Consider the following 27,999-nt stretch of genomic DNA (forward strand, 5'->3'; position numbering starts at 1 on the left):
TGGAGTGCAGTATGCCTTTTCCTTGAAAAGCCTGGACTGATCAAAAGGAGTGTACATTAAGGATGCTAAAACATCAGCCAATAACCCAGTGTACCTAATCCATACGTGCCTCCTCAAGACCTTGCTGGTACCAACAGCACTGCCAATACAATCTTGAATATCCAGGCTAGCAGGGATGAAAATGAGTTACTTACCTGTAACTATGGTTCTCCAGTATTGGTATCCCTCATAGATTCACATGCTTGAATCATCTCCGTCGTCGTAATGGGAGTCCCACAGTGTGTGTGTATATATATATATATATTTAAAAGCAGTAGATAATATTACAATAGGCTATAATGTAATGAACAGTCACTGCAATAGCCTATCCATTTTCTTTTGTAAAAAAGAACCAAACTTGAGCAGCAGCCAATCAGGCGACAGCACCCTCTAGAACAATCCAAAAAGAGGCTAGGCTCCTCAGATTTTCAAGAACAAGTGTGAAACTTTATACCTTGAGGGAATAAGAGAAGCCTCTCAGGGGAGGAGGATGGGTCGCATGTGAATCTATGAAAGATACCAATACTGGAGAGCCGTAGTTACAATGTAACTCATTTTCTTCTCCAGTATTTGATCTTTCATAGATTCACATGCTTGAATTTAGCAGTTGCATAAACATACATCTATATAAATACTCTACTAAAGACATATCTACCCTTCGAGGACGGTGGGTAACAATATACATGCAAATACAGACACATACATAAGATATTATGCAGTAAAATATCAAATATATATCTGTGTATATATCTGTGTATCTCAACTAACTATAACGGGGGAATTTCATTGGTTTTTTACGAGTGAAATGCCCACCTAACTATAACATGTGTGAAACCTATGGTTTTTTAAGTGAATTTGCAAGGTTTTTTAAATGCTAATTCCTAACTATAACGTGTGTGAAACCTATGGTTTAAGTGAATTTGTACAGTTTTTTAAATGCTAAGTTATGTGTGTATTATATATTTTTTTTAAAAGGTTTTTCACGGTGCGCGCACGGTGCGTACCCAGCGATTTTAAAAAAAACCAAAAAACACTTTCACCCTTCGGGGTCCTTTAGGGACCCCCTGACAAAGGCTAGGGGTTCAGGAACTCTCTACCCTGCCCCCTTTTCACGTTCACCACCTCTCTTTTTCACTGTCGCACCCAAAACAAACAAAATGGCGGACGATACTTCCTGATTTCGACCGATTCGAACGTTGACTCACATGTAACCACCAATCAGAATTACGCTCGCGCATGTTAGGGTGCGCGCACGGTGCGCGGCTATAGATATTTATGTACATTTAACTGCAATTTTCTCAGGAAATACTGAACAGATGGACTCCATATATGCAAAAGGCACATGCCTGACCTGAGGACTACCTCTTTGCCAAATTTCAAGTAATTCTGTTCAGCCGTTCGGGCTGTACCTTCGACTAAAGGTCCTATGGGAAAATGCATGGGGAAAACGCGCTTAGTGACAACCCTTTTTTCTCAGCCCCCGCTTGACGAATCACCCCGAGACTTTCAGGGTAGGAGCTGAGCGCCCCATTAGTTTTGAAAATTTTGCGAGGATTCGTCAACCGGCGCCAAAGTTATTCAAAATAGAATTTTCAGATTTCCTATGGAAACACGGTCCTAACTATGACTAACTATATACAATGCCTTACTGGAATAGAGGACGCAAGACTGCCTGTCCCACTGCTGCTTCACTAGAAGATGCCATATCCAGGCAATGCTGCGTGAAAGTATGAGGACTCTTCCATGCAGGGGCACAGCAAATCTTGACTAGCGGAACACCAGCAAAAAGAGCAGCTGAGGAGGAAACTGGTCTAGCAGAATGTGTCTAGGCCTTGATCGTAAACAGTTTACCCGCCTTAAAATGACAGTTGAATAGTAGCAGTGATCCATCGTGCAATAGTCATTTTTGTGACAGCAGAACCCAGTCTTCGAGGCCCATAAGATACTAGCAGTCAATGCGTTCTGCACAGCTGTTTTGTTCTTTGCAAATTAAACTTAAGGCATCGTTTGACATCCAAAGAGTGGAGAGATTTCTCCGCCGGTGAGGAAGAATGAGGGGCAAAGTGTGCAGAATAATGGGCTCATTAATGTGAAACCGAGATAGAACTTTCGATATGAACTTCGGGTTTCTTCTCACCAAAACAGTCCTCTGTGAAACGTAGGTAAGGCTCTTTTATGATGAAGGCTTTAATTTTGCTTAATCTCCTAGCAGAAGTAAGAGTAAGAAGCAATGCCACTTTCCATGTGAGAAACTTGAGCTCAATTTTGTGAATTGCCTCAAACAGTGGTTTCATTAATCGAGACAGGACTACATTAAGGCACCATTATGGTGGAGGAGGCCTAATGAGGGAAAAAGTCCTGAATAATCCCTTCATGAACAGCTTGATGCGAGAAGAGCAGAGAGGAGCGGCGTCGGACATGTGTCGGCCGCGACGTGAAGCCTTACTGAAGCATACGCCAGACCTGATTTTGACAGACATAAGGCAATACTTGTTCTGGAGATGAGAGAAGAGGAAGAATGCCTTTCCGAAGGCACCAAGAACAAAAACGTTTCCATTTTAGCTTGTACGTTTTAGTAGTAGATTCTACTCTAGCTCTAGATAATAGGTCTCTACAGTCTTCAGGAATGACAATCTTTAAACTCATTTAACTCAAGTTCCAAGCATGCACTTGAAGAGAAGCATGTTGCGGATGCAGGATCTGCCCTTTGTTCATCGTATGGGAGAGGTTCACACTAGCAGGCGATAGGGCTTGGATTGTGACAACGTGGAGCAATGAGGATGAGCTGGCACGGTTCTCGTTTCATTCATTTTCATCAGTACTTTGGAGATGAGGGGGCATGGGGGGAAAGCGTACGCAAAGATTACTGACCATCTTATCTAAAATGCATTCCCCCATGACCCTCTCGGAGGTTACCTGCTGGCGAAGAACCGGCATTTCTGGTTTCCTTGAGACGCAAATAGGTCCAAGTTGGGTGTTCCCCCACTTCTGGAAACTGGAAATCGAGAATCAGCTGGTTGAGTTCCCACTTGATTTGTTTGATTTAACCTGCTCAAGGTGTCTGCCAGGTTGTTCTTTACTCATGGGAGATGTTCTGTCTTGATGGTTATGTGATGCTATAGTGTCCAGTCCCAGATCCTTTAAGCTCCCAAAGATAGGATTGGAGATCCAAGCAAGCAGGAAGGAACAAGATCATGCATGCAGGTGGTATTGTCTGTACGGATGAAGACTGAGATCCTCATATCCTTGGAAGAGACAATTGGAGGGCTAGGAAAATCACCCTTCGTCCAGGATAGAGAGACTCCATTTGCCGCTTATTTGGATGGCTTGCAGATGCACTCCCCGACCTTCCAAAGATGCATTTGTGGTTAGAACAAACTCTGGAAGAGAAAAAAGGAAGAACAGTCCCAGAGAGTGATTGCTGGCGGACTGCCACCAAAGAAGTGCGTCTTTCATGAACGGTGTTATCCGAATGATATTGGTGAATGATCCTCTTACTTGTAGCCATTGGATGTCCAACTGCTCCTTAAAAGGCCTCATCCTTAGACCTGCGTGAGGCATCATAAGGATGGCGGAAGACATCCTGCCAAGAAAGGATTCGAGGAGACGAACAGAAGTGAACTCTTTTGTAGAGATTGTGAGCCAGAGATAGAATGGCGTTCTTTCTTTCCGTTGATAAGAATGCCTTGTTGTGGAGGGTATCCAATGTTGCTCCTAGAAACGTTATCCGATGAGAAGGAGTTGGAATAGATTTTTGAAAATTGACTGCCAGCCAAAGAGAAAGGAAGAGCTGCAGGCAGAAGGAGATGGCTTCCGAGGCTTGATGAAGAGAAGGAGCTTTCACCAACCAATTGTCGAGATATGGGAAGCTCTGTAGGCCTTTTATTCAGAGGTATGCTGCCACGGGAGCAAGGCATCTGCTGAAAACCAGAGGAGCTGAAAGAAGGCCAAAGGGAAGCACCTTGAATTTATAATGCGCGCCTGCCACAGAGAAACTGAGAACTTTTTGATGCTTGGGATAAATAGGGATATGGAAATATGAGTCTTCCAAATCCAGGCTTGCCAGAAAATCCAAATGGTTCAGAAGCTGTAATATTTCGTGGAGACTTACCATGCAAAAGGATTTCTTCTGTAGGTAATTGTTGAGTTTTCTGAGGTCTAGTCTGGGACGCCAATCTCCGACTTTTTTTTTTCATCAGTAAAAAACAGGAGTAGAAGCCTCTTCCTCTTTGAGAGTGAGGTACACATTCTATTGCTCCCTTTTGAAGTATTAGCAATGCCTCCTTCTTTAGCAATTGAAGATGGGGGGGGGGTATTGATTTTTAAGGCGGATGAGGTGGTGGTATTGAGGTAAATTCTAGGGTATGGCCATATTTTATTATATCCAGGACCCATTTATGTATTGTTATTTTCTGCCATTGGTGTAGGCAACGAGAAAGGGGAATTTCCTTTAATGAAATGAACAAGGGAAGAGCGGCAGGCGGCAACGCCTCATCACTGCTTTCTGCCAATCTCTGGATTTAACTTGTTGTTTACGCCTAGGTTGTCTGGAGTAAGCAGTTTGTGGTGGTGCACAGTACTGCTGTTGATGCTGGTACGAAGGTCTAAAAGGAGGTGCAAGTCTGAGGGTGGTATCTCTGGTAACCAACTCAAAAAAGAATAGGCCCCACTAGCAGGTGCTCTACGAAAGGTGGTTTTTCTATATTGGTTCCCAAACCCTTAGATGTGTCTATCAGTGTTGATGGCTTGTAAAGCGTCATCAATATGTTTGCCAAAAAGTGTCTCACCATCTAATGGGAAGTCCAAAATTTTACTTTGCACCTCAGGGCGGAACATTGTTGCCATCAGCCAACCATGATGCCTGAGGACAGCCGCTCCAGGGAGCTGACGAAAGGCAAAGGAAGCCACGTCTCTAGAAGCGTCAATTTCTGATGCAGACCTTCCACCTTCTAGCAGGATCTGTCTTGCTTCCGTTCTTTTATTCTCCAGAAGGAAATCCATGAAATGAGCGATGTCAGACCACATTTGGCGATCGTATCTAGCTAAAAATCGCTAGAGCGTTAGCAGCACGAACTGCATCACCTGATGTGGTTGTAAATCTTTTACCAATGTTATCGAGGCGCCTTCCTTCCCTGTCAGGTGGTGCAGTAATGGGCGCTAAAGGGTTTCTTGATCTCAGTTGGGCAGCTTGTGAGAACAGAATCCGGCTTAGGATGTCCTACCAGATAAGCTGGACCATCACCAGGAGCCTTATACTTCTTGTCAATCCCGGGATACCTGTGGCAGGTGTCCTCATTACCTTTACACCTTCCTCCCAGATGTGATCTACAATGGGTATAAATCTGAAAGACTTTCTGGATAGATCCTTGACATCATAGAGAAAACAGTCGGATTGCTTGACTGTTGAGGACAATTGAAAACGTGCTCTTTCTATTAGCGCGTGGAAGCCGCCAATATCTTCTGGTGGAGATTCCACAGTTTGAGGAGGAGAAGCAGGTGTCGATATAACATTGTCCTCCCATTCACCACCTATTTGCCCATCTTTTTGAGGTTGACTATCCTCAATTTCTCCCTCATCAGAAATGTCCTGATGTTTGTGGCAAAACAGTATCTCGCAGGGTAAGCCGTAGGCAAAGGCTCAGAGATACGTGGAGGAGAAGAGACAGGCGGTGGTGGCAATGGAGGAACAGCTGCTGAAGGAAAACTTGTGCGGTTCTCATTCAGCAATTCTTGAAGGTCCTGAACCAGAGCCACAGGCAGGTGGACCATAGGCTCATTAACAGGCCCCATATATTGAATTTTTGCATGAGGAGGGTGATATTCTTGCCGATAGTAACCTTCATATTCATCATCTTCGACTTGATATTTTACATGCAGCTAAGAGGGACTGTGAGCACAACCAAACATTCCATCAGCAGATTCCTTACTTTTAAAGTTTTTGTTAAATTTTGATATAGACCTCAACTGAGGTCAACAAATACACAAACAATTTGAAAACATTTATCATGGTATCTGTAGCATCAGCTTTCAGCATTTATAATGTAAACACATTGTAGTCATGGCTTTTAAAACAGCTTTAAGAAAAAAACTTGTTTAAGAATTATACAACTAATAACAGATACATTCACCCAGTGGGGAATTTTCAGAGCTTAGTTAGATCTTCTGAAAAAAATTGTATTATATCGGAGCTTTAAATGTTTATCATTTTAAAACCTTATCATACACTTTAAAACAACTTTAAAAAACTCTTTAAAAATGTATACAGTCGATAACAGACTAATTAATCCGGTGGTGATTTACAAAGCTTAATTAAACTTTGTGTAGAGGAGACGTTATATCTAATACTAATAGGCCTTAAATCTCTCTGCCGGGTTTCAACTAGGGTTGGATTAGGGCAAACAGATAATACATAAATTAGATCTTGTATTCCTCCCTTACACAAGTCACAGAGCCCTGTTGTGTTTGTATGAGTTATTCCACTGTGCTATGTAAACTTTCAAAGGGAGGATTTTCAAACTCAGTAAAATAATTCAGCGCCGTACCCTATGAGCTAATGAAAGATGAGTCTGTTTCTCAGGGGATTTATAGTCTATTGTTTTTGCGTATTCTGTAAAGTGTTTTAAATGGAGATAGTATTCTACGTCCAAATCAAAGCTTAATCTTGGGGTCAGATTCTTTAAAAAGAGCTTTAAAGTGCCGGTGTCCAAGTTTGTAAAAGTGCAACTGTGCAGTGAGACAGGTTAAAAGCTGTATTAAGATTTATATTAAAAGTGTACCGCAATGACTCATCTCTGAAAGTTTCCAGTTTTAAAATGTGCCTTAAAGAACCAGCATGCAAAAGATGATTATACCCATCTTAATATATTCGAAATAGCTCTTGCATATATACTAGCTAAGGAGAGTTCGAGGCATAATACTTGGGCCGGAACACCTTGGTTTACTCTTACCAGTTTCCGTAGAGAATTCCCTCCTCTCTTGTTTTTACAAATTGCCAAGTTTTTACATTTGAATACTCTAGACCATACATTAGAACGGGAGGCATTTTCATACAATAGACCTCTAACAAAGGTTGGAAGTGTCTGTTTCCGGAGAAGGAGTATAGCCTCAACAGTGCTCCCACGTGCGCATCTGCCTTTCGACCTAGATGATGTAGGTGAGAGGTGTGCTGTAAAGGTTGGGTAAAAGTCCGACCTAGGTAGGTGTATTCTTTGACGGTCTCTAGTGGTTTTCCCCAATGTCCAATAGAAAGGTCAGTATCGCCTTTTTCCCGTAAAAGTTAACATTTTGTTTTTCGAGATTTTTGGGACAAAAGTGGTCATCTGCATAGGCACTCAGTGCGTTTAAGTTTCTTTGGAGTCCTTTCGGCGCAAGATCTAATATCACAATGTCATCAACGTAAATTATGATATGTATATCAGTCAGTGCTAATTTCGGTGGAATTTGTTTTACTTGGGTGAAGTACTCTGGTAGGTCGCTTAAATAAAGAGAACAAAGGAGACAGCCTTGTTTAAGACCGTTTGACGTGGAAATTGGTCTAGTTAAAGCCTTTTCTCCTCCCATTATGACTCTGCACCAGGTTTCTGTATAGTGGGATATAATTATTGTAAGTAAATTTAGTGGGATCCCTAGCCTCACCAGTTTTTTTCCAGAGTGTTGGCCTAACCGCCCTATCAAAAGCCGTGGCAAAATCAATAAAGGCACAGTATACAATTTGTAATTTTGACAACATATTTGTCCAGTATCGTTTGTAAAGTAGCGATTGTCTGTTACTGAGTGCTGTGGGCGGAATCCTGCCTGGGACATAAGAATTGCTCCACTGGAAAAAACTCAGTCCTTAGGATGGTCCAGGAGACAGGCTGCAAAGACCTTTCCCACTGCATCGAGTAGGGCAATTTGTCGATAGTTCTTTGGGTCTGTTCTAGAGGTTTTAAGATAGAAACCACAATACTCCCCCGCCATGATTTTGGAATATCTCCAGTTGCAAAACAGTAGAGAAATAAGGGGGGCTGCTGTAGATTTTGCTGCCTTTATAAAGTGAGCTTTTTGTTTAGTTGTTGAGGCTACTGCAACAGCATTTAACTGATCCTTTCCTTGAGCCTGCTGATCCCATTTTTCCGCCTTCTGGGAGTTCAGTTTATACAAATTATGGATTTATTTTTCCCATGCCGCTGCTGACACTGGGAGTGCTTGTAATGTTTTCCTGATACCCATTTGTTTGGCAGCTAGGCTTCAAAATGATTTACTGTTTTTAGGTCTCGGCTCGAAGGCTGCGCTTGCACAGTCTCGCTCCGAGATTTAATGACTTGGAGAAGAGGGGCTTGAACCCGCCCCTCTTCTCCCCTCTTCTCCATTGGCTGGCCTCTTGAATGCTGGCCAGCCATTGGAGAAGAGGTTCGTCTCTCCGAACAGGCCCCGTCCTTTTCGGATTCGGGGCGTGTTTTTTGCTACTTTTCTAATTATCTCCTCCAGCCAATGGCAAGAGGAGAACACACCCACGAATCCGAAAGCGCCGCTGCCTTTCTCCGAGGCATTTCTGCTTCGCCTCTGAGAAAGGCAGTGGTGTGTGTAATATCGGGGTAGTGTGCTTGTTTTTCAATCCAACCAGGTCAGAGCCCCCCACCCCCCACCTGAGATGTCCCTCGCAGGTTGCACCCCACCCTGTAACCCAGGCACCGTTGGCGGCCCTGTCTTCTTGCCAGCAAGAGCTGCGCCCTGTTGCCTTTGTATATTTTTCTCAGGGTTGATTTGCTTTTCCCTTATTTGATGTTTACTCGGCTGATTCGTTCTTTGATTGTTAGCTTACATTTCTTACCTGTTCATTTTACGCTCACGGGCTCGCTTTGTAATCTGAGCCGCAGCCAGACACGCACAGAATGGCCCCCGTGGTCATCATTTACAGGTACCGCAGCCTACTTGTGGCCTGAGGGGGCGCTCTCGGCCCCGTGGCAGGGCGAGGGGCAAGTGTTCTGCTGTTCAATTGGCGTCGTGACGGCCCCGCTGGCCTCGTAGTGAGCGCCTCAAGGGGCCTTCTGCCCATGTGGCAGGGAGAGTGCCCAGCTGTGCACTCGGGAGGAGTGAGGGCCCAGCTGGCTTCGTGTCAAGGAGATGGGCGGGGGTTGGGGGCCTGCAAGGTCTGTGGGGGGCCCAGCGACCACTCGACATAGCAGTGGGACAAGAGGCCTCCTTGCCCTGTGCCAGGGCCAAAGAGGTGTGGGCGTGCCCTGCTATGTCCGTGGAGGGATGAGCGAGGGTAGGGGGGTCTGCTGTCCCCGTGGCAGGGCGAGAGTCAAGTCTGTCATAAATTACACCTTTCGCTTATACGGTTTTATTTTTATCCAACTACGCAGTGCGTTCTGGGAGTTGTAGTTGCACTTTTCCCAATAAATTGTGGGTTTAAAAGTCCCTACAAATCCGACCGCGGAAAGAGGGCTAAAATGCCCCGACGGGCTGAGGGTGCCAAGTAAAAATGGCGCCGAGCTGGAGATCGCGCTAATGTGTCACATTCATGGTGGAAGGCGCTACACGAGTGGTGATATCTTAACTCGGGGCTGCTTGGCAGTGAGAGCTCCGAGCAAGGATATGCGAGGGAACCGAAGATCAGCGGCCGGATTACGTGGCTTGTCCGACACATAGCGCATGAGATGTGAAACTCGAAGCGCCTCTTGCTAATGGGAAGCGTCTGCAGGGCCAGGGAGGCCGCCAGGAACGCATTCATCGGGTCCCCGGGAACCAAAACCCAGAGCAAAATAATAAACCCGTCCCTTCCCTTCGCTGTTTGCAGTTGGGAGGAATTTCACTGGGCGAGGGCGGGCGTCTAAACATTTCCAGATGGTGTCTCTAGGTTTCGGCTTTCCAAGCGGAGGGCGAGGCCTGGTGACCCAGGGTGGAAAGTGGGGACTTATTGAGCGGGAGGCGGTGGCACTGAGATGGGGCGAGTGGAAGGGGGGGGGGGCTGGGGGGAGGCTCTGCAGGATTGGGGGAGAGTGTATGGGGTGGGGGGAGCTATTGACTGTAGTGTTGAGCGAGGGGTGGGTGGAGGGGAGGCATGGTTTAAATGCAAGGGAGAATGATGTCAAGTGTGACCAGAAACGCCTAAATGGTGCCATTGCAACGTCACAGATTGCATTTTTATGACACTTACAAGCCCGCCCCCAGACGACAATATCGAATCAGATTTATTTTATAAATTCTGAGTGAAATGGACAGTTCGGCGGTGAACATCTTGTGAAGAATAGGCACAATAAAGCGCTTCCAAATGAACGTTTTGAAGTGCTGCACGTCTGCTTCTAAGCGCTGTCTCCCTAGTGAAGGATGTCCAACGTGGGTCTCGGAAGGCCGCATCATGTCAGATTTTTACGTTCGATAATTGTGCAAACAATGGCCATACATTTTATATTTTATATAGTGAATGGTTATCACGATGTGTCATGAGCCCGTGGATGACACCATTCCTTTATTTTGAGGTCATCAGACTGTGGATTACTTAATTCCCTAAATTCCGTAATGGCCAGAGCTGCTGACTTTGGATCTGGGGCATTGAGCCGCACGGGGCACGCTGCAGTAATCCCCCTCCAGCAGGGGGCGGGGAGATGCAGGCTTCTCCTGAACCGTCGTCTATTTGGGCGGCTGCGTAAGTCTTCTAAGAAGGGGTCGGATGACGGGGGGTAGGCTCTGGGTAGTAGGGCTAGAATAAGCCACCTGTGGGGCAGGTGGAGAGAGCCCGAGGGTGGGCACATGGAGGAGGCTGGGCTTGCGAGAGAAGGACACTTGGGGCAATGGGAATCTGCAGCAGGAGGGAGGGATTAGTGAGAAAGCTTCCCCCCGTGTAGTGCATGCCCCATGTGGGCGGTGGCCACCTTTGGTGGGAGTGGTCATATAGAGGGATTGGGCCAGGGGAAGGTGGAGTTAGGGAGTAGGGCATCTAGGAAAGGTGGCACACGGATTCGGAGTGGGCTACCTGGAGGACAGAGAAAGATGAGCAGCAGAAACTACTTGGGACAATGCGGATGATGATGGGGGGTGTGGCTGATTGGGGACCAGGGCATCTGTGTGTGGATGATGGGGGACCAGGGCATCTGTGTGTGGATGATGGGGGACCAGGGCATCTGTGTGTGGCTATTGCAGCAGACTGTTGAAGCCTCCTGCTTTTAATGCCAGACAAGAGATAGACATTGCTTAGTTCAAGTGGTCTCTCTTCAGTGTTTAGTAGCCTGTGCAGGCCCCCATTGCCTACCTGTTGTGATGCTTGCATTTTAATATCCTTGGCAGAAAGGGCATGATGCTGAGGGTGTGTGGGACCTTTGGAGCTTTCACTGTGTGTATGTGGCTCTGTGTGTGTGTATGTGGCTCTGTGTGTGTGTATGTGGCTCTGTGTATGTGTGTGTGGCTCTGTGTGTGTGTGGCTCTGTGTGTGTGTGGCTCTGTGTGTGTGTGGCTCTGTGTGTGGGTTGCTCTGTGTGAGTGGCTCTGTATGTGTGGGTGGCTGTGTGTGGGTGGCTGTGTGTGGGTGGCTTTGTGTGTGTGGCTCTGTGTGTGGGTGCAAATGCAATAGGTCTCGCATTGGAGAGTGATTAAGCTATTGACATTGTAAATAACAATGCAGTTTCTTCTAATGTTTTAAAAACAAAAACAAACAAGAATAACGTCATGAACAATGCCAACAGCTCTAACTTTAACAATGCCGAGACCATTGCATTGTAAATGCTTGTTACTTTTTACTGCCAATTTAAATGTCGATCCAGTTTTTGTCTTTTTCCTCTTGCTGTTTCTTTTGGTTTTTTCGGCTAACCTAATTTTTTCAGCTTTTTTTATTTCTTCCGGTTTTATCCCCGGGTAGTGTAGGAATTGCGATCTAATCAGACTATTTAACTTTACTGATTCATAATCTTTGTTCATTCCTTTAGAGTGTCTCCTCCTCTTTTCGTGCCTTTGAGTGTTCCTGAAGAGATACGACGACCAAGGACACTGTTTCTTCATAATTCGTTATCGGGTTTACTTCTTTACTGAACGGGTCTGAAAGCATAGCAGACATTACTTTGTTCATTCTCTCAATTGCTTTAAAGTTCCAGATGATCCTATTGTTTTCATGATCTACATTAGCATGACCATTCAAAGAACCTAATGACCAAGGGGTAGTAGATTGCAGTATGAGTTCTATTTTCAGAAACAAAGATGCATGATCGCTTTCATGTATATCCTGTACGTTCAGTGATTGCACTTTCTGAAAAAAAGTCCATGCTACAGATTACATAGTCTAAGATGGATAAACTAAGTACCCGATCTGGTATAGACGGCCGGGATGTCCCTCTCTACTCTGCCATTTAAAATTACTCCTTTCATTGCGGTAACATGAGAGAGTAGTAGTTTCCCTCGTTTATTAGCTTTTATTTCTTTTGGGAATAATGGCTTTGGAATAAAACAGGCTTCCTCTTTTCACAATTTCCCTCTTTATCCAGTAAAGAATTAGAAATTATCCCATTAAAGTCTCCAACAATTAATGCTGGTGGGTAGCCTTTGTGGGCCATTGCCGCTTTACTCTTCTCAAATATTTTTGCTAGCTGACAGTCATTGGGGGGTCCCGACGGTATGTAAACATTGAAAATGAACAAATCCTGGATGGTATTCCAACTTTTGTATTGATACTTAATCTTAATGCACTGAGCATTTTGGAGATGCAAGTCAATGATTACTAGGTCCCAATAGATTTTTTTTTTTTTGGAGAATTGCAAGGCCTTCTTTTGCGTGACCCTTTTTGTGGCCTCAGCTGCGATGTCAAACACAAAGTAATTTTTGGGATTGAAAGTGTCTATGGACCAGGTTTCTTGTGATAGGAGAATCCATGGGGATTTTTCTAGGCTATGAGCTAGCTTTTCTCGGCTTTTCCTAGCGATGTTTCAGGAGATAATTGTTAAACTTCTGCTAAAAAGGAAGTTTTAATGTGTTTCACTGTTCAAATTTTCAGGGATCCAAGACCAGAAGTTCTCTTTTAGTTGCGGGTCGATTCTTGGAGGAGCCTGGTTTCAGATTCATCGCTCGCCTTCGCTGATCGATATTATTAAGGAGCCTTCTGGTATGCTTATTTGAGTTTTTGGAGATCAATTTGTGTGCTTATGCTGGGAGTAGAACTTACTCTCATTGTTATCTTTTAACCTGTTATACTGTGTAGCCTTTACTTTGACTTCAGCCACGTCAAAACCATTTTTATGAAAGATGCCTCTCTTTTAAAATAGATGGAATAATGTTGGACCAGAATTCCACATTTGAGCACCCCCTTTAGATTGGATATATTCGGGAATGCTACTAATTTTATTTCTAGTGTTGTGAGTGTAAGAAGTTGAGGAACCTTATGAAGTAAGTTTATTATTCTCCCGCGATTTAGAGGAATTATGTTGCAGGGGAATAGGTCTATTAATTCCAAAGACCGTTTGGTCTCCCTTTATTTGTGTGATTTTAGTAGAAAAATTGATTTCCTTCTCCCCTGAATATATTTTGTCCTGGCCTTCCTTGGTCTGTTTTGCTGAAAATGTTGGCGCCAGTGGGTTTAAAATTTTTCCCTGTGCCCCATTGGTTTCATATGGGAGGAAATATTTATCAATGTTTTGGGTTGTCGCTAGATTTTATATGAATGGTTTATTGCTTTTAACTATTTGTTCTGGTGTTTGTGGAAATTTTACTTTCCTAGTCGATCGTCTTGAGATTTTTTGTTTTGCTCGTTTTTTGCTTTTCTTCCCCTTTATGATGTACCTCTTTTTCTTTAGGTTTAACATAAGTTTGGATTCTTCCATTTTTGGGGGATTTATAGATACCTGTTACTGATTCTTTTGTATTTGAGTTAACATTCCTTGCTGGTTCCGTTTACAAAAGGGAAACAAAGGTATCATGGGTTGAGGGGTGCTCTCTACCTTTATTTCTTCAAATAATTTGCATAATAGTAAACATCATTTATGAGCTTATTTTTCACTTTTTTTTAGGTGAATCCCACTGTGTTGCCTTTTTTGTTTTTCCTGTGAGATGGTCAGCAGATGGTGTTTTTCAGGATTCTTCCTGAGAAGCAGATTTTCCTGGGCCACTTAGTATAGTTTTGGAATTTTGATGAATTTGTTTTTTCCTTTTTTTGTCCACTAGATATTGTAAAATTCCAGTTTGTGTTTCGAGAATCATGTCCGAGTTTTCTAAATTCTTTTCAAGGAGGGCCAATATAGATTCCAGAATTCTCAGTAGTGACAAGAAGGCATAAGATACAAGTTCTCGCCTGTTTGGAGATTGCGATGCGTTGAAGAATGGGAGTTCTGGTGATTGTGAGTGGTTTTCTGTGTAAACTGTGGCATTAGTTGGAGTACTGTTGAGTGGTTGTGGTGTCTCTTTAGGTACTGTAGGAGACAGTTGATATAAAATTGAAAAGTTTATATCCGGTAAAGTAAAGTCGGTTTCTAGGGTTGCAGGAGGAACCTCCAGTGCTAGGTTTGTTTTTTGATGGGGTTGTTCCTGATATCTTCCCCCCCCCCCCTCCCCACCCATTGACCGCATCTTTTTTGTAGTCCGTTAGCGGTTTGCTTTGATTGCCATTTGCTGGTCATTGCTAGCCATTGATTGTGCTTGGTTAGTTGAGCGGTGCTCTTGACCGCTATCTCGCTTTCTTACTTTGCTCCGAGCTTCTACGGCAACGATTCCGCTGTTTTCCTGCTCAGGAGAAGGTTAAGAGCATGATTAACGCATATTTTTCTTGAGACCTGGCAGCCCTGGAAACTATAGATGGCCTTAAGAACAGTTATCTCTGTATTATTACCCATCAATTTCCTGGTATCGTGAGTAGCTGTAGTTCTGGCCTCGCCAGCTTCTTTACCTCCTTACCTCCACGCCTCGTGGATTGTTGGGGCCTTGCAGCCACTTACTACCCCTTCGCCTGCAGCGAGGTCTTGTTACAATGGTAGCAGGTTCCTACATGTTTAGCGCAGATCTTTAGGTGAGGGGTGGTCTTCCTCGACTGCATCCTGCAGAAGTACGCAAAGTGAGTGGGGAACCTCTAGGTAGACCGCAGGCTGCACCCGGACCTAGCCGGACCGCCTCCGCGGTGCCCCGGGGGCACACTCAACAGGAGCCGGCTACGGCTCCTGCACTTACAGCATTCGCAATAAGAAAATATTGGAGAGTAGCTGAAAGAATAAAGATAATTGGGCCAAAGTTGGGCTAAAAGAGGCAGAGAGTGGTGGATAGCAGTGGTAGGAGATTTCAAGAGCCAGCTGTAATGCTGTGTGAGGCTATACAATGCTTTTTAAAAGTGACCCGGCAACTCTGCAACCCCCTTGTACCTGCTGGTAATCACGGCAGTCACAACATGGTCCGCTGGTAAACTCTCCACGTCTTTTTCCTTGCTCATCGCTGACAGCTGCAGCTCTTTTTCGCTGTTAAATGCAGCGCACAGCGGCTCCGCGCTCCACAGCCACAGTCCCTGCAGCTCTCACCATCTCGGCTCAACCAGTAACAGAAAAACCCCTAAGGTGGCCCAATGAATAATTTCATGCAGGGTGCCTACAGGGGGTACAGGGCTGAAATGCAGATCCTGCTTGGCGTCCTAAGAGGGACCTCTTCAAAACTTGGGCTGCACAGAGGTCCATCAGCAATCCCCACAGTGATGGTCTGCCAAATGCGGCACACAGCCGCCCTGCGGCCCACAGTGGCTCCGCAGCCATTGCCCCTGCTGCTCTCACCACCGCTGCTCCGGAAGTCCACCATCACTACCGGCCCTCCTGCCCCACCCGGTCACCCACTGGCGAGTGCAGTGCGGTAAGGGGGCAGGGGAGAAGAAGCACCGGGTGGCAGGCAGCGGAGTGAGCAAGCTGCAGACAGCAAACAACTTCAGCAGGTAGCAAGCAACAGCAGCGGCGAGTAGTCCCTCCTCTTCCTGGAGCTGCTGCAAAGCCAGATAAAACACACAAAAATAATCTGACGGTCAAAAATACATTGAATAAGAATGAGCAATGGTTTAAAGTCAGTTTCCAGGTGGGTTCTGCAGGATACGGGCATCCATTTCATCGTGAAATAGGAACGAAACAAGCATCCAGCGAAAAGAGCTCGCAAAAAATAATAGCTCGTACCATTCCTCTAAAAAGGTTGAAGGTGGCAAAAGTGAAACTATTGCAGGATTTTGCAAAAAAATGTCATCGATCGTGACGACGAGAAAGTCGACGGATACATAGGTGTGATTTGTAACGTCAACAGACGCTGACAACCAGGCGTGGGATACAGCGTCAGCCTCGTCAACAGTAGCAGAGTTTGCGTTGTCGACGAGCACATGACAGGAACGGATGAAGAAGCCGTCGTCAGTAACGTAAACAATGTTGTTGTCGAAGCGGTCGTAGACTAGGTCATCGACAAAACGACAGTCATTGACTAGGACGCTGACGAGAAGGTTGTCGTCCGAGTCGCCATCGACTATGAGGCGTCGGCGGTGTTGAAGCCATCGTCGTCACTGGAAGCATTGGCGGCGGGACCATCATAACAGTCGATGATGTAGATTTTTCCGATGACGAGGTAGGTAAAACTTATCTAGAAGGTGATTTTTGTGTCGACGGTGACTCAGATGTGAACGCCGTCGGCGATATAAGCATTCTTGAGACAGTTATTTTCAATGAATGTTCTGAAGATTGTTTTTCCTTTTTGTGGCTTTTTTCCTCAGTAGGAAATGAATGCTTTCCTTTTAGTGAGTGGTCTCAATATTCCTGACGAGACTTTTTAGAAGTCTTTTTCTTGGAAGCTTCAAGAGGTCTTTCCCTCCCTTTGAATGTTTCCTGAGAAGCCTTTGAGGTAGAGCTCTCCTCATCCTCCGAGACAGCGTCAGATTTATGTTTTAGTCTCTGAAGCCAAATCAATAACCTACCCTCTGTCTTTGAGGGTTTTGGTTGAAACGGTCCTACAAATTTTACAGTCTTTTACTTTATGTTGAGAGTAAAGGCAGTAGATATTGTTTTTATGTGGATCCTCAGCATGTAGCCTCTTACCGCATGATCCACATGACCTGAAGAGACCTTTCTTTGAAGAATCTGCCATTTTGAGTAGAAATCTGGTATTTTGAAGAGAAAACTGAGCAGAGCTCAGGGAGACTCCCTTTCACACTATGTGCGGTAGAAAATCTGAGGAACCTAGCCTCTCTTGGGATTGTTCTAGAGAGTGCTGTAGCCGGATTGGCTGCTGCTCAAGTTTGTTTTTTTTTACAAAAGAAAATGGATAGGCTATTGCAGTGACTGTTCACTGCATTGTACCCTATTGTAGTATTATCTAATATATATATATATATATATATATATATATATATATATATATATATATATATATATATATATACACATATACACACACACACACACACACACACACACACACACACACCATGGGACGATTCAAGCATGTGAATCTATGAAAGATCCAATACAGGAGAAGACATTTTGATGGATCCTGTCCAGCATGTGTTGGTTGGGCACAAGAGTTTATGAAATCTTCTCGGCACAGAATGCAAGGTTTGTTTCACCTTAGCATAACATGCTTGGAAGCATTTGACTATCCACCTCGCGAGACTATCTATTGAAGTGGGATTTCTCAAGTGGGGTTTTGTAAAATCAACAAAAAGTTGCATTTTCGTGTGAATGGCTTTCAATCTATCAAAATAATACATTAGAGCTTTTAACATCTAATGTCTGCAATGCTCTTTCTATCACTGTTTCAAGGTATGATAAAAAATTGAAAACTCAATGGGTTGATCGAAATTAAAAGCGGACACCACTTTCGCTAGTAAGTGAGGATTTGTCCTCAGGACAACCCTGTCATTGTGAACCTGTATTAAAGTCACTAAGAAATTATGGCCACCAGGAAAGGTACGTTTGAGGGAAGATTTAGCATCTGACGAGAGATCAATGGCTCAAAAGGGAATCCCACGAGTCTAGTGATGACTTCAGGGAGGTCCCAAATACAGACATATACTGTTTTTAGAGAAAAATCTCTATTAAGACTCTCCATTAATGCGGTAATGAATAGAATTTTGAATAAATATGTATGTTTGTTCGGCATATAAGCAACGACTGCTGCTAGATCTAGGCTGATTAGCGTGCACATCAACCAGCCTTTCGAGGTAAGAGGGAGTGTCCATTTGTTTATACAATAATGCATTAAACATTTCCACTTAATGTGCAATATATTCTAGTGTTCGGTTTAGAGGCTTCCCACAGGATCAGCATGCGCTCTTCTGGTAGCTTGAGGTACCCAAAATCTGGGACCTCAGGTGCCAAAACGCTAGGTTTATTTCCCTCCCTGATGTTTAAATTTCTTAGTTAACCCTGATGCTGGATTACCAGATTTTCTCCAAAAAGCAGTTTCTAATATCAGCGGACAAACATTCTAGAAGAACTGAACCAAACGGCTCTTGCCCACGCTGGTGCGACCAGAGGGTCATAGTTGTCTGCTCAACCTTCCTTACTACATAAGGGATGAGAGGTAGAGGAGGAAAAGCATAAGCAAATATGCCTGACCAGTTAATCCACAGTACATTGCCCATGGACAGTTGGGAAAGGGTACCTGGAGGCATTTTATATTTTTTTCTGAAGTGTCGAACAGACCGATCATGGGCTTAGCCCATCTTTGAAAGTTCTCTTGAAATACTTGGGGATTCCTCTCCCACTTGTGTACTGGTTAATGTATCCTGCTTAGCAGATACACAAATTCATTGTTCACCCATGGGAGATGCTATGACAAGTCTGATCTGATTACTAATGGCTCACTGCCAAAATGATTAGAATAACGCAAACAGTTGATTTGAGGGAGTTCTTGTATGTAATACATGGTTGTCATACTTTGTGCTCTCTAGGACTGCTTTTGTTCAAATGAACCTGTACAATGGCCTGAGACACAACTGAATGGCTGTGAGCTCTAGAAAGCGAATGTAACACTTTTGTTGTTCTTGCGTACAGGTATCCTGCCCAGTCAGGCTGTCTAGATGTGCTCGCCATCACAGAGTTGGCGTCAGTGGAAATGGTCCCCAGAAGCTGAAGGGGCTTCCACCAACAGGTTCATCTTGTTCCACCATTTGACATTGTGCTTAACTGGGTTCTACCAATACCCGATTTTCTCACTGACCTATTGCATGTGACAGACCACTGCACTGCCAGACCATTCTATAGGGCACTATGGTTAAGCAGCAGGTATCTTCAAGAGTCTGTTAATCATTCACACTACTTCAGGACGTGATGCCTAAAAAAAAAAAAGAAAAAAAAAAAAAGAAGAGGTTGCAGCCTTTGAAATGCCACTACCCTCTCTCGATTAGGATAGGCTTTGCTTGTGAAAGTGTAAAACTATTCCAAAGAAGGACTAAAATCGGCAGAAGGCAAAGTCTTCTGGGCTTGTTCCTCATGAAAGGGGCTGCTGTCACCTGGCACACTGGGGTGTCCTTGCGGCTTTCCTACTCCTTTGAGTTTTTGGACACCAAATTCAATACTTGCTAGTTTGCGTTCAACATGCCCTCATAGCCTTTGCAGTATCAGGGTCTGTTTATTTTTCAAACATAGTATCCATCTGACACTCAAATAAATGTTCGTCATCTAAGAGAATATTGATAAGAAAGTGCTGCGCTCTGGTCGGAGCCCGACACCCTTAGCCGTGCCTACAAAGGATGTTGCTGGTGTTCAACTCCCTAGAGGCATTATCAACCACGTAGAATATGCAACAGATCTTTGCATTGGAGACGGTTTTGCCTTATTCTACTACCTCGGTGCCTCTTGTTTTTTGCTTCCAGAAGGTGTTTAACTAGCTGTGTTCCTCTCCTGAAATAGTACCTGTCTTACCTTGAGAGAAGACCAAATGAACTGGCTGTCAGATCTTCAGGCTATGTCGAATTGGGGTGCACCCTGTCTCTGGAGCAAACTAACTTGTGAGCAGGTGGACCAATATAGGTGTGTAAATTCCTCTTGCATGCTCAATATGGAAAGCCTATTTTTGGTCAGGCAAGAAACGACTGCGGCCGACACATATGGATCGGAAAACTGTCTACTGTGCTAAGTCTTTCTAATTCAAGCATGAGGTTCCAACATCTCTGTATAGACAGCGCAGCCCCCCCCCCCCCCCACCCCTTGAAAAAGGGAGGCAGGCAGGCTTACCTTTGACTGCTTCATTAAGAGTGCAGGCTCTCAGTCAGAGCTGCTCACGGAACAAAGTTGTTGGTTGTGGACAGTCAGAAGGTACTGCTCTTCCTCGTATGCTCCATATATGGCCTGGCCCTCTGAGTAGAGTTTGTCAAAGAAACCTAAGTCACACAGGATCACCGCCCATTACTCTTTATGATTGTGTCTAAGGTGCCCCAGTGTGAGGCAAAGTGGACGGCTGTGACTCTGGCTCACCAATTCCGCTTCACAGCCTCACTCGCCCCTGCTTCGCTTCTGTGATCAGGCCACAGAGAGACTATCAGAATGCTTGCATAATCATGGCCTACTAGACCAAGTCTTCCACTATGGCTACTGTGATCTCAGCGTTCACTAGTGAGCACTAGTAAGGGCAGTCAGACAAAAAAATAAATTGATGCATTAGCCTTAGCAATTCAAGTCCCACGCTATATAGCTGCTTCCAATTGTTACTTTATTCCCTGGCGTACGCATCTGCACACCAGGGGATAAACAGCTCTGCAATGGAGATTAAGTATTTGAGAGGGGAGCAGCACATGAGAGACCAAGAACACATGCACTCTTCTCAAAGTGCTGAGCAGAAAAACAAAACGTAATTGCCTGAAACGAGTCACACACGCAAAAGAATACTAAAAAAGCTATGCTCCAGGAGAAGGACAAACAAAAGAAGAGGAAGGAAAACCATTAAATAAGAAGCCGGCACTGAGTGACAAAGGACAGCAATGGTAAACAATGGGCTTGTTCTAAGTTCACTATAAGGTTTTGGTATGATAAACAAGAAGTCTTTAGGGGAGACCTAAATATAACCATCCTGGAACTTTTGTCAGACGATTGTGAACAGTATTGAATGTCTACATTGCCTGGAGTGCAGAAATGCTGAACATTCATTTGGATAAAAACAGAAGTCTTATGGAAAAACATGACTGAAAAAGTAACATCTTTTCAAAATATCTGCAGACCTTTTAGTACTACATGGTAAGCAAAAGTGTGGGGAAAAAACACCTGTGAACTCATGCAGGACGGTGCTTGTCCATCATTCTAACAATTGTTTTTCATGGGAATTAAATGCATTACCATATGTCAAACGTCACAAATTCCTTACAATTCTACACACTACTTACAGAGTGGTGATTCATTACTTACTTGCACTCAAATTAGTCAATATCCAGGTTGAAATCGAGCAGTTTCCTCAAATATAAGCTCTTTCAGCCTCTCTTTAGGCAAATCGTCCAACTCCATTGCAAACGTGAATGGCGCTTCAGCTATAGGCTATGTAAAAAAGATGTTTTGCACAGGTTGGTTCAAATAGAGATTTATGCATGAATTGTTCAAAACTTCGACAGATATGGTAAGAACAAATGCTACTGAATCGCCACAATCATTCTCCAATACTCATAATCCATAAAATAAGATACTTGGATGACACTGATGAAAACCTTGCTAAAACACATTAACACCAGAGAAATTAAAATGTACTAACCTGCAGCAATATTGCTACTGCAAAAGATCCAGTCCACATACATTAATTCAGACCTTCATTCTCTCCTTACAGGTGGTTCACTATCCAACCAAGCCCTCAAAATACATAAAATATCAGACAAACTCAAATACTCTTCAAAATCTCTTATTTGGTCTCTTCCTTGGCAACTCCACCACCTAGTTTAGCAGATGCATTGGACTTCCAAATGGTACACATTATTAGACTGATTGTCCAGGATCAAGGGAGAAATGCATCCAATGGTGACTTTATGGGGAAGCGTTTGCAATACGTTGATTATTGTAATAAGACTAAAGGTTGATATTTCTAACAGGTATTTTCATAAAATATTCTCTTAATGAAAGGTACTTATAATTAAAAAAAAACAGAAGCAGAAATTGAATGAGTAGATGCTAATTTAGAAAAAGAGTGAAAAGTCGCATTTTCAAACTGCCATTCTGTAACTAGGTCTGACTCCAAGAAGACGCCAACACCTCACGGACAAAAGTGAGAAGGAGGTGTATACAGTTATTGGCGGGATCTCACATTTGTGAACTAGGTCTTGCTAAATATGCTGATAAACTGGTCAAGTCTCAAATATAGTAGGTTTAAAGTAAGAGGGGTGAAAAAACTGAGAACCAATCACAGTATAGATGAGATGATGTGGTGTTACGTCAGAGCTGCCGACTTAGAAACCAGATTAGCGTCTCCGCATCAGATCAGCAACCTGTGATTCAAGACAAATCACTATCTCCCCGTGCATAAAAAAAACATGACCCCGTGTAATGTAACCGGTGCTCATGTAAAGCGCTTCAATAGCTTTGAGACGAGTTTGCGCTATGTAAAACTGAAACAACAAAAAATATATGTTTTAAAAGAGGCAATCACCTCATTCTAGTGTAGTTGCAGTAACTGAATTGCTTGACTTTTTTTTATATTGCCAAATGGACCAATCCCATGCCGACTCGACTGTGGAAAAACCCAGAGGATGCTAATAATGGAACAGTATGAAATTTAAACCGGGGAAGAAAGAGCATTTTTATTAAATAGCCTCTTGCCGTGAGAGACAATAAGAGTTCCATTTTTTAAATGGAGAGGTACTAGAAGAGAGACACGCCATAATCAAGTGTAAACATCTCACCTTGAATAGAAATTGCAACTCCAGATATGTTACTACAGAAACATAACTGTTCTCCATTTTAACCATCTTTTGATTACAAAAATAAAAATCTGTGTCTTCCCTCTGACTCAGATTCTGGCTCGATATTGCCATGAATGTTTGAGCTTGGTCCCATCAAATCCAGAGGGAATATATTAACCAAGTCTGTCAAAACATCAAAATACAAGGCTAACAATAATGGCAAGGCTAATACTCATCCTAAATTCGTCCTATATATTAATTCTTCTGATCACTCAATTACAATGCATGTTCTATCGCAGTGGCTAGGAGAGCACTTCTAAGCTGTTGTAATTAATTCTTAGCCTGTTTCTTATGATTGATAGAATAGCTAAGAAAACTCCCTTCTACCACCCCTGTAAATTAATCCCACGCTATCCTGAGAGGAGCAGAACCCACATTCTCCTTGATAAGGTCTCCAACATATATTTCTGATACTCTTGATTTTGTGGGAAAGCTCGATCAAAAGTCAACCTTGTATATGGAGACAAACCACCAAATTATGCAGCTATAGATAAAAATAAAGGACCTTGAGAAATCTACGTTATAAAAGTTCTTGAATGCGGTTTATGTGGAGATAAATAATATGTAAATTACGGCCGAGACAGGTGGTCGTAATGTCATCCATCCATCCCAAGGAGTTTATCTGAAAGAGAGCAGCTCTGGGACAGAATAGTCTTAAAACATCCTCAAGGGCAAGGTGAAGCCCAAGATGTCTAACTCCTAAATCCAAAGTTCCCGTCCGGGCCAGGGCCTAGCGGAGTGCCCACTGCTCCATCCAACCCATCTTGCGGCGTTGTGCGCAGGAGTTGATGTGGAGAGGTTGAGGAACAGTACAGAGCATCTTTCAACACGGCAGACTGAGCAGACTGCGTCAGAGTGGCAGGTGAGCAGCAGAGCAAACTACTCTCACAATAGCAGTGAACTGAGGCTGGATGGTAGGGCCGTGTTGCAGCAGTTAGACCTTCAAAGCTGGAGACCGAATATGATCATCAGGGGGCTTAGCTACATGCCAATCCTGTATCTGGAGGCTCCTAGCTGCGCGATGTAATACAGGGCGAGCCTGGCCCTCTGAGCCAGTGAAGATACCATTGACCCCCTCCAATACACTTCGGAGTAAGTGTTGCGATGTGGACACTCTTTTAGCAGGCTGCAGGGGGGCATCTGTGGAATGATGGTGCCTGTACTGGGTGTTCCTGTGACCACAATATGGGATCCTTAGACACCGCTGATAGCTGGGACCAGGCAGATGACATCCAGCTGGTGAAACTGTGTGAGGCCTCTACCACTAATAAGGATGAAGGGAGTGTCAAATCAGTCAAGTGCTCGAGAAGTGAACTTGCGCAGATATTGTACTCCCACCCCTCCCCTCCCCTTAGAAGAGGATGAGAAACTAACGAAAGGCCTCATGATTCAGTTGTTCACGGACCTTAAAAATTAGACCAGAGCAGTCCGAACAGATTTTTAACAGAGCCTTGGCGAAATGAGGAGACCCTAAGATGATCTTGGCCACCAAGTGCACTTGTTAAAGTCTACTCAGAATGAGCGATGTATAGAACTTGAGGAATATAACTCTAAACTGGTTTTGATGGATGAGCAGTTGAGAATGCTCCAGGAAACACTTGAATTGTTCCCAGAGGAGCAATTTACGAATCGGAGGGTCATGAATGTAGAACATTCCTATCTGCTTCCCAGGTTCCCAGAACACTTCAAGCCCATTGACACAGCCTTCAATAGAGTTAGGTTTCCGGTCATATGACACGCAGAGCGAGTGAACCAGGTGAGCTGAGGAGCAGTCACTGCGGCTGCTGCGATGTTGCTGCATTGGAGGGCTGCAACTCCGTAAAAAATGCAGCACAAAATAGCAGCTGAAAAATCCCCTTGCAGGACGGCGGGGGAGGCAACACCAGGAGCACCTGGAAACCGCGGTGCAGTGAGGTGGAACCGGCTGCGGGGGGTGAGTGCTTGTCCAGAGAGCGCGGCCGCCATAGGCAGCAGCCGCTGAGTGTGAGTCCGGTGAGTCGGCGGAAGCGGCCCAATTCTAGGTTGGGTGCGGGCCTGCGGCTCAGAGTGACCTGCTCCCTGTTCACCTGCCCCCTTCACCTCCCCCCCCCCCCCCCACTCTACCCTTTTAACCCAGCCTGGCAACTTTGGCCGCTATTATAGTTCCTGCTCAAACCTAACAGCATACGTTTGCACTAACAGCTCAACAACTCAAGGCCTGGTGCTCCTAAACCGTCCAAACTGCTGTTGTGTCCCTGCCAATCTAAGGCAGTTTAATCGTGCCAGTAGGAAGCTGCTCCCCGTGAATGCAGGTGAGCTCTACCCCGACCCGTCATCGACTGACACTTTAAAAAAAAAATCCTTTAACTTCCGGCGACAGCCAAGAGGATATAGGCAGTAATTGGGGGCAACAGAAACACAACTCTGCCGCAGAACCAGAACAAGAAGCAGTGCATAAGAGCACAAATCTTAGCCAGGTGCAGACGCGGGTCATGGCCATTGGGCCTACTCGAGCACCATTTGAGCGCCTCGGTTGGTCAACTGTCGCCAGTACGCCACTGCTTGACAGCCACAAACCCAGCCTAATAACCTCTACATAACCTCCTAACAGATAAGAGCAGAAGTCCGCAGAGAGCACTGGGAGAAAAAAGGGGGCTCAAGAGTGCAAGGCAGGCTTAGGGGGCCAAATGGAAAAAGTCAAAACGAACACCCCCAAGAGAGAACGAGTATTAAGCACCAAGCATCAAACACCAAGTGTTGTGCAAACCAGGCCACTAGGAGGTCAATAGAGAGGACATGAGGCCAGGCAGAGTAAGGAGGTCCTACACAAGATCAAAACCCAAGTCTACAAAAAGGAAAGCCAAGTGCAAAGGCACCCTTGATTCAGGACCGGCCAGAGGTACAATAATAATCGAAAAAAGGGATACAGCTAAGGCCAACAGCTGCGTCCCCACAAGCTCCACCTACAATGGCGCAAATGTCAGCAAAACCCCCATCCCCGCAATAACAAATCATCAAATTACAGCCTACCCGAAACTACCCCCAAGAGCAGAAGAACCAAAAGAACTCAAACATTGAGGGGGCCACCCAAAGGAAAAACCTGTGTTCTCTACCAACCAAACATTTATACAAAATTCTCCTTTCTGAAAGACAGCAATTTACTCTAAGAGTGAGAACATAATGGGGCTGCAAACCCCCCTGCAACCAGGGAAACTTGAATAAACTTCACAGGCCATCATTAACCCAGCTGATCCACCACCACAAATAAAGGACAAAAGTTATGAAAAAACAATGGCTACAGAAGGAGACCTGGAAACCGCCAAACAAGGCACAGAAACTTGGATAAACAGTGAGGCTAATAATTCGACAGAGGTCAGAGACGGTAGCGTTCCAGCAAAGGTGATACCCAGCAATGCTCAAGGCAGTCCACCAAAACACCAAAAAATACCCTAAATTGGAGGCCAGGAGTCCGTGAAACACAGACATTGTAAAAATCTCAGCGCAAGCAGAAACGATTGATCGAATGGACTTGAAACTCTCAAGCTCTCTCCCTGGAAATAAGTCAGTGGGCTAAACAAAGGGCATGGGCCCCCATATTGCAGCCATAAAACAGCTCCCCACTTCAGACACAAATCACACAAGCCGACGACCTGGCAGCTCTTAACGATCCAACGGTCAACACGCCCCCAGTGCGCCGGACGCTGCTTCCTTATGAAAATTCCCACTCGAACGCAGACATGACCTTCCTTGCCTCACAGGAATGGGTGGAACTCGTTGCCTTATACAACTTAAAACCCATTCCAAATCACTCGCTCGCAGTAGTCAAATATGCCGCGGGTAGCAAGCAGCAACTCCACCGCTCCCTTACATACAGAATCCATATGGGGCTCAATACTAAGCACAATGCAACACTCAGCAATACCAATCGCACAAACTGGACCTACAGCTTAAGGTCCTTCAAACACTGGCCGATTTCACCTCAGGAAGGGAAAAAACAGGAAGCCAGCAGCCCTGGGTCTTTGCAACAAGAATTAGCCTTAGGCAACTCAATCAGCACCCGAATCAGAAATAAAGGATACGAGGCATGAAGAAAGTGCTATTACCGGTTTTTAAGGATTTAAACTGTGCAATTACAATTGCGGAATCCTGGAAAGGATCATTCATCAGTCCAATTTTTAAACAAGGTGACAGGAAAGTCGCAAACAACTATCGACTAATCGCTCTCATCGACGGAAATTGCAAAGTACTACGCGGGCACAATCTTCGGCAAACTAACATCTTGGGCATCAGAAACTCCATTATCCCTATAAAACAAAGTGGGTTCTGCCAGGGGCAAGGAACCACAACCAACATTATGCCATTAGCTTTGCTAATGGACGCAGCTAAAGATGCTAAAATTCCCATATTTCTCTGTTTTATTGATTATGCTGCTGCCTTTGACCAGGTCAACCGCACCAAACTTTGACAAAAATTGGAAAGCTAGGGAATACCAAAGCCACTTCTGGATCGGCTCAACCTGCTACATACGGACACCAGGATCAGGATTAAAGTGGGCGCAGGGACAAACCTCTCCAAACAAATCAGGCCAAAAGCAAGAGTCCTGGCACCCTTGTTTTTCAACCTCTTTCTAGCGGATCTCCCAGGAGAACTGGACAGTTGCACATCACATGCTCCAAAATTGGGAAACATGTTATTGCCATATCTGCTATAAGCGGACAACTTAGTGCTGATAAGTTGGACCCCCATCGGTCTTCAACATCTCTTGGATACAACAAACCACTTCTCACAACGGAATGCCCTACAAATAAATCTTTAAAAAACTAGGATTATGGCAGTAAATTACCATAAAAAATAAATCTACTGGTATTTAGGCGGGCAATGTCTGGACCGGGTATCCAGCTACAAATATCTCAGAATACTTCTGGATCCCAAAAGTTCATTTGAACCTCAGCTGGATTCCCTGCAGAGAAAGGGAATTATGATCTACCTAGCGATGAAACCACTGAAGAAAATGCGGCCCGACCTAACACTGGACCCCTTACTGCAGGTGCTGCATGCAAAATTGCAGCAGACACTAACTTACGGGAGCGAATCACTTAAAGGCAAAGATGCTGCAGCTCTGGACACAGTAATAGCTAATTCTT

General features: G+C 44.5%; 1 protein-coding gene across 1 annotated transcript in view; it reads right to left on the minus strand.

The window, feature by feature from the left end:
• MAPK1 (mitogen-activated protein kinase 1) overlaps positions 1–27,999 on the minus strand; it is a 537,443-nt gene that overhangs the window by 45,764 nt on the left and 463,680 nt on the right. Inside the window, exon 8 of the mRNA XM_085634299.1 lies at positions 21,342–21,467. Coding sequence (XP_085490425.1) covers positions 21,357–21,467 — 111 coding nt within the window. The 3' untranslated portion in view covers positions 21,342–21,356. The remainder of the gene's footprint in view (positions 1–21,341; positions 21,468–27,999) is intronic.

The sequence above is a fragment of the Triturus cristatus genome, chromosome 11, assembly GCF_964204655.1.
Source record: "Triturus cristatus chromosome 11, aTriCri1.1, whole genome shotgun sequence".
NCBI classification, from domain to species: domain Eukaryota; kingdom Metazoa; phylum Chordata; class Amphibia; order Caudata; family Salamandridae; genus Triturus; species Triturus cristatus.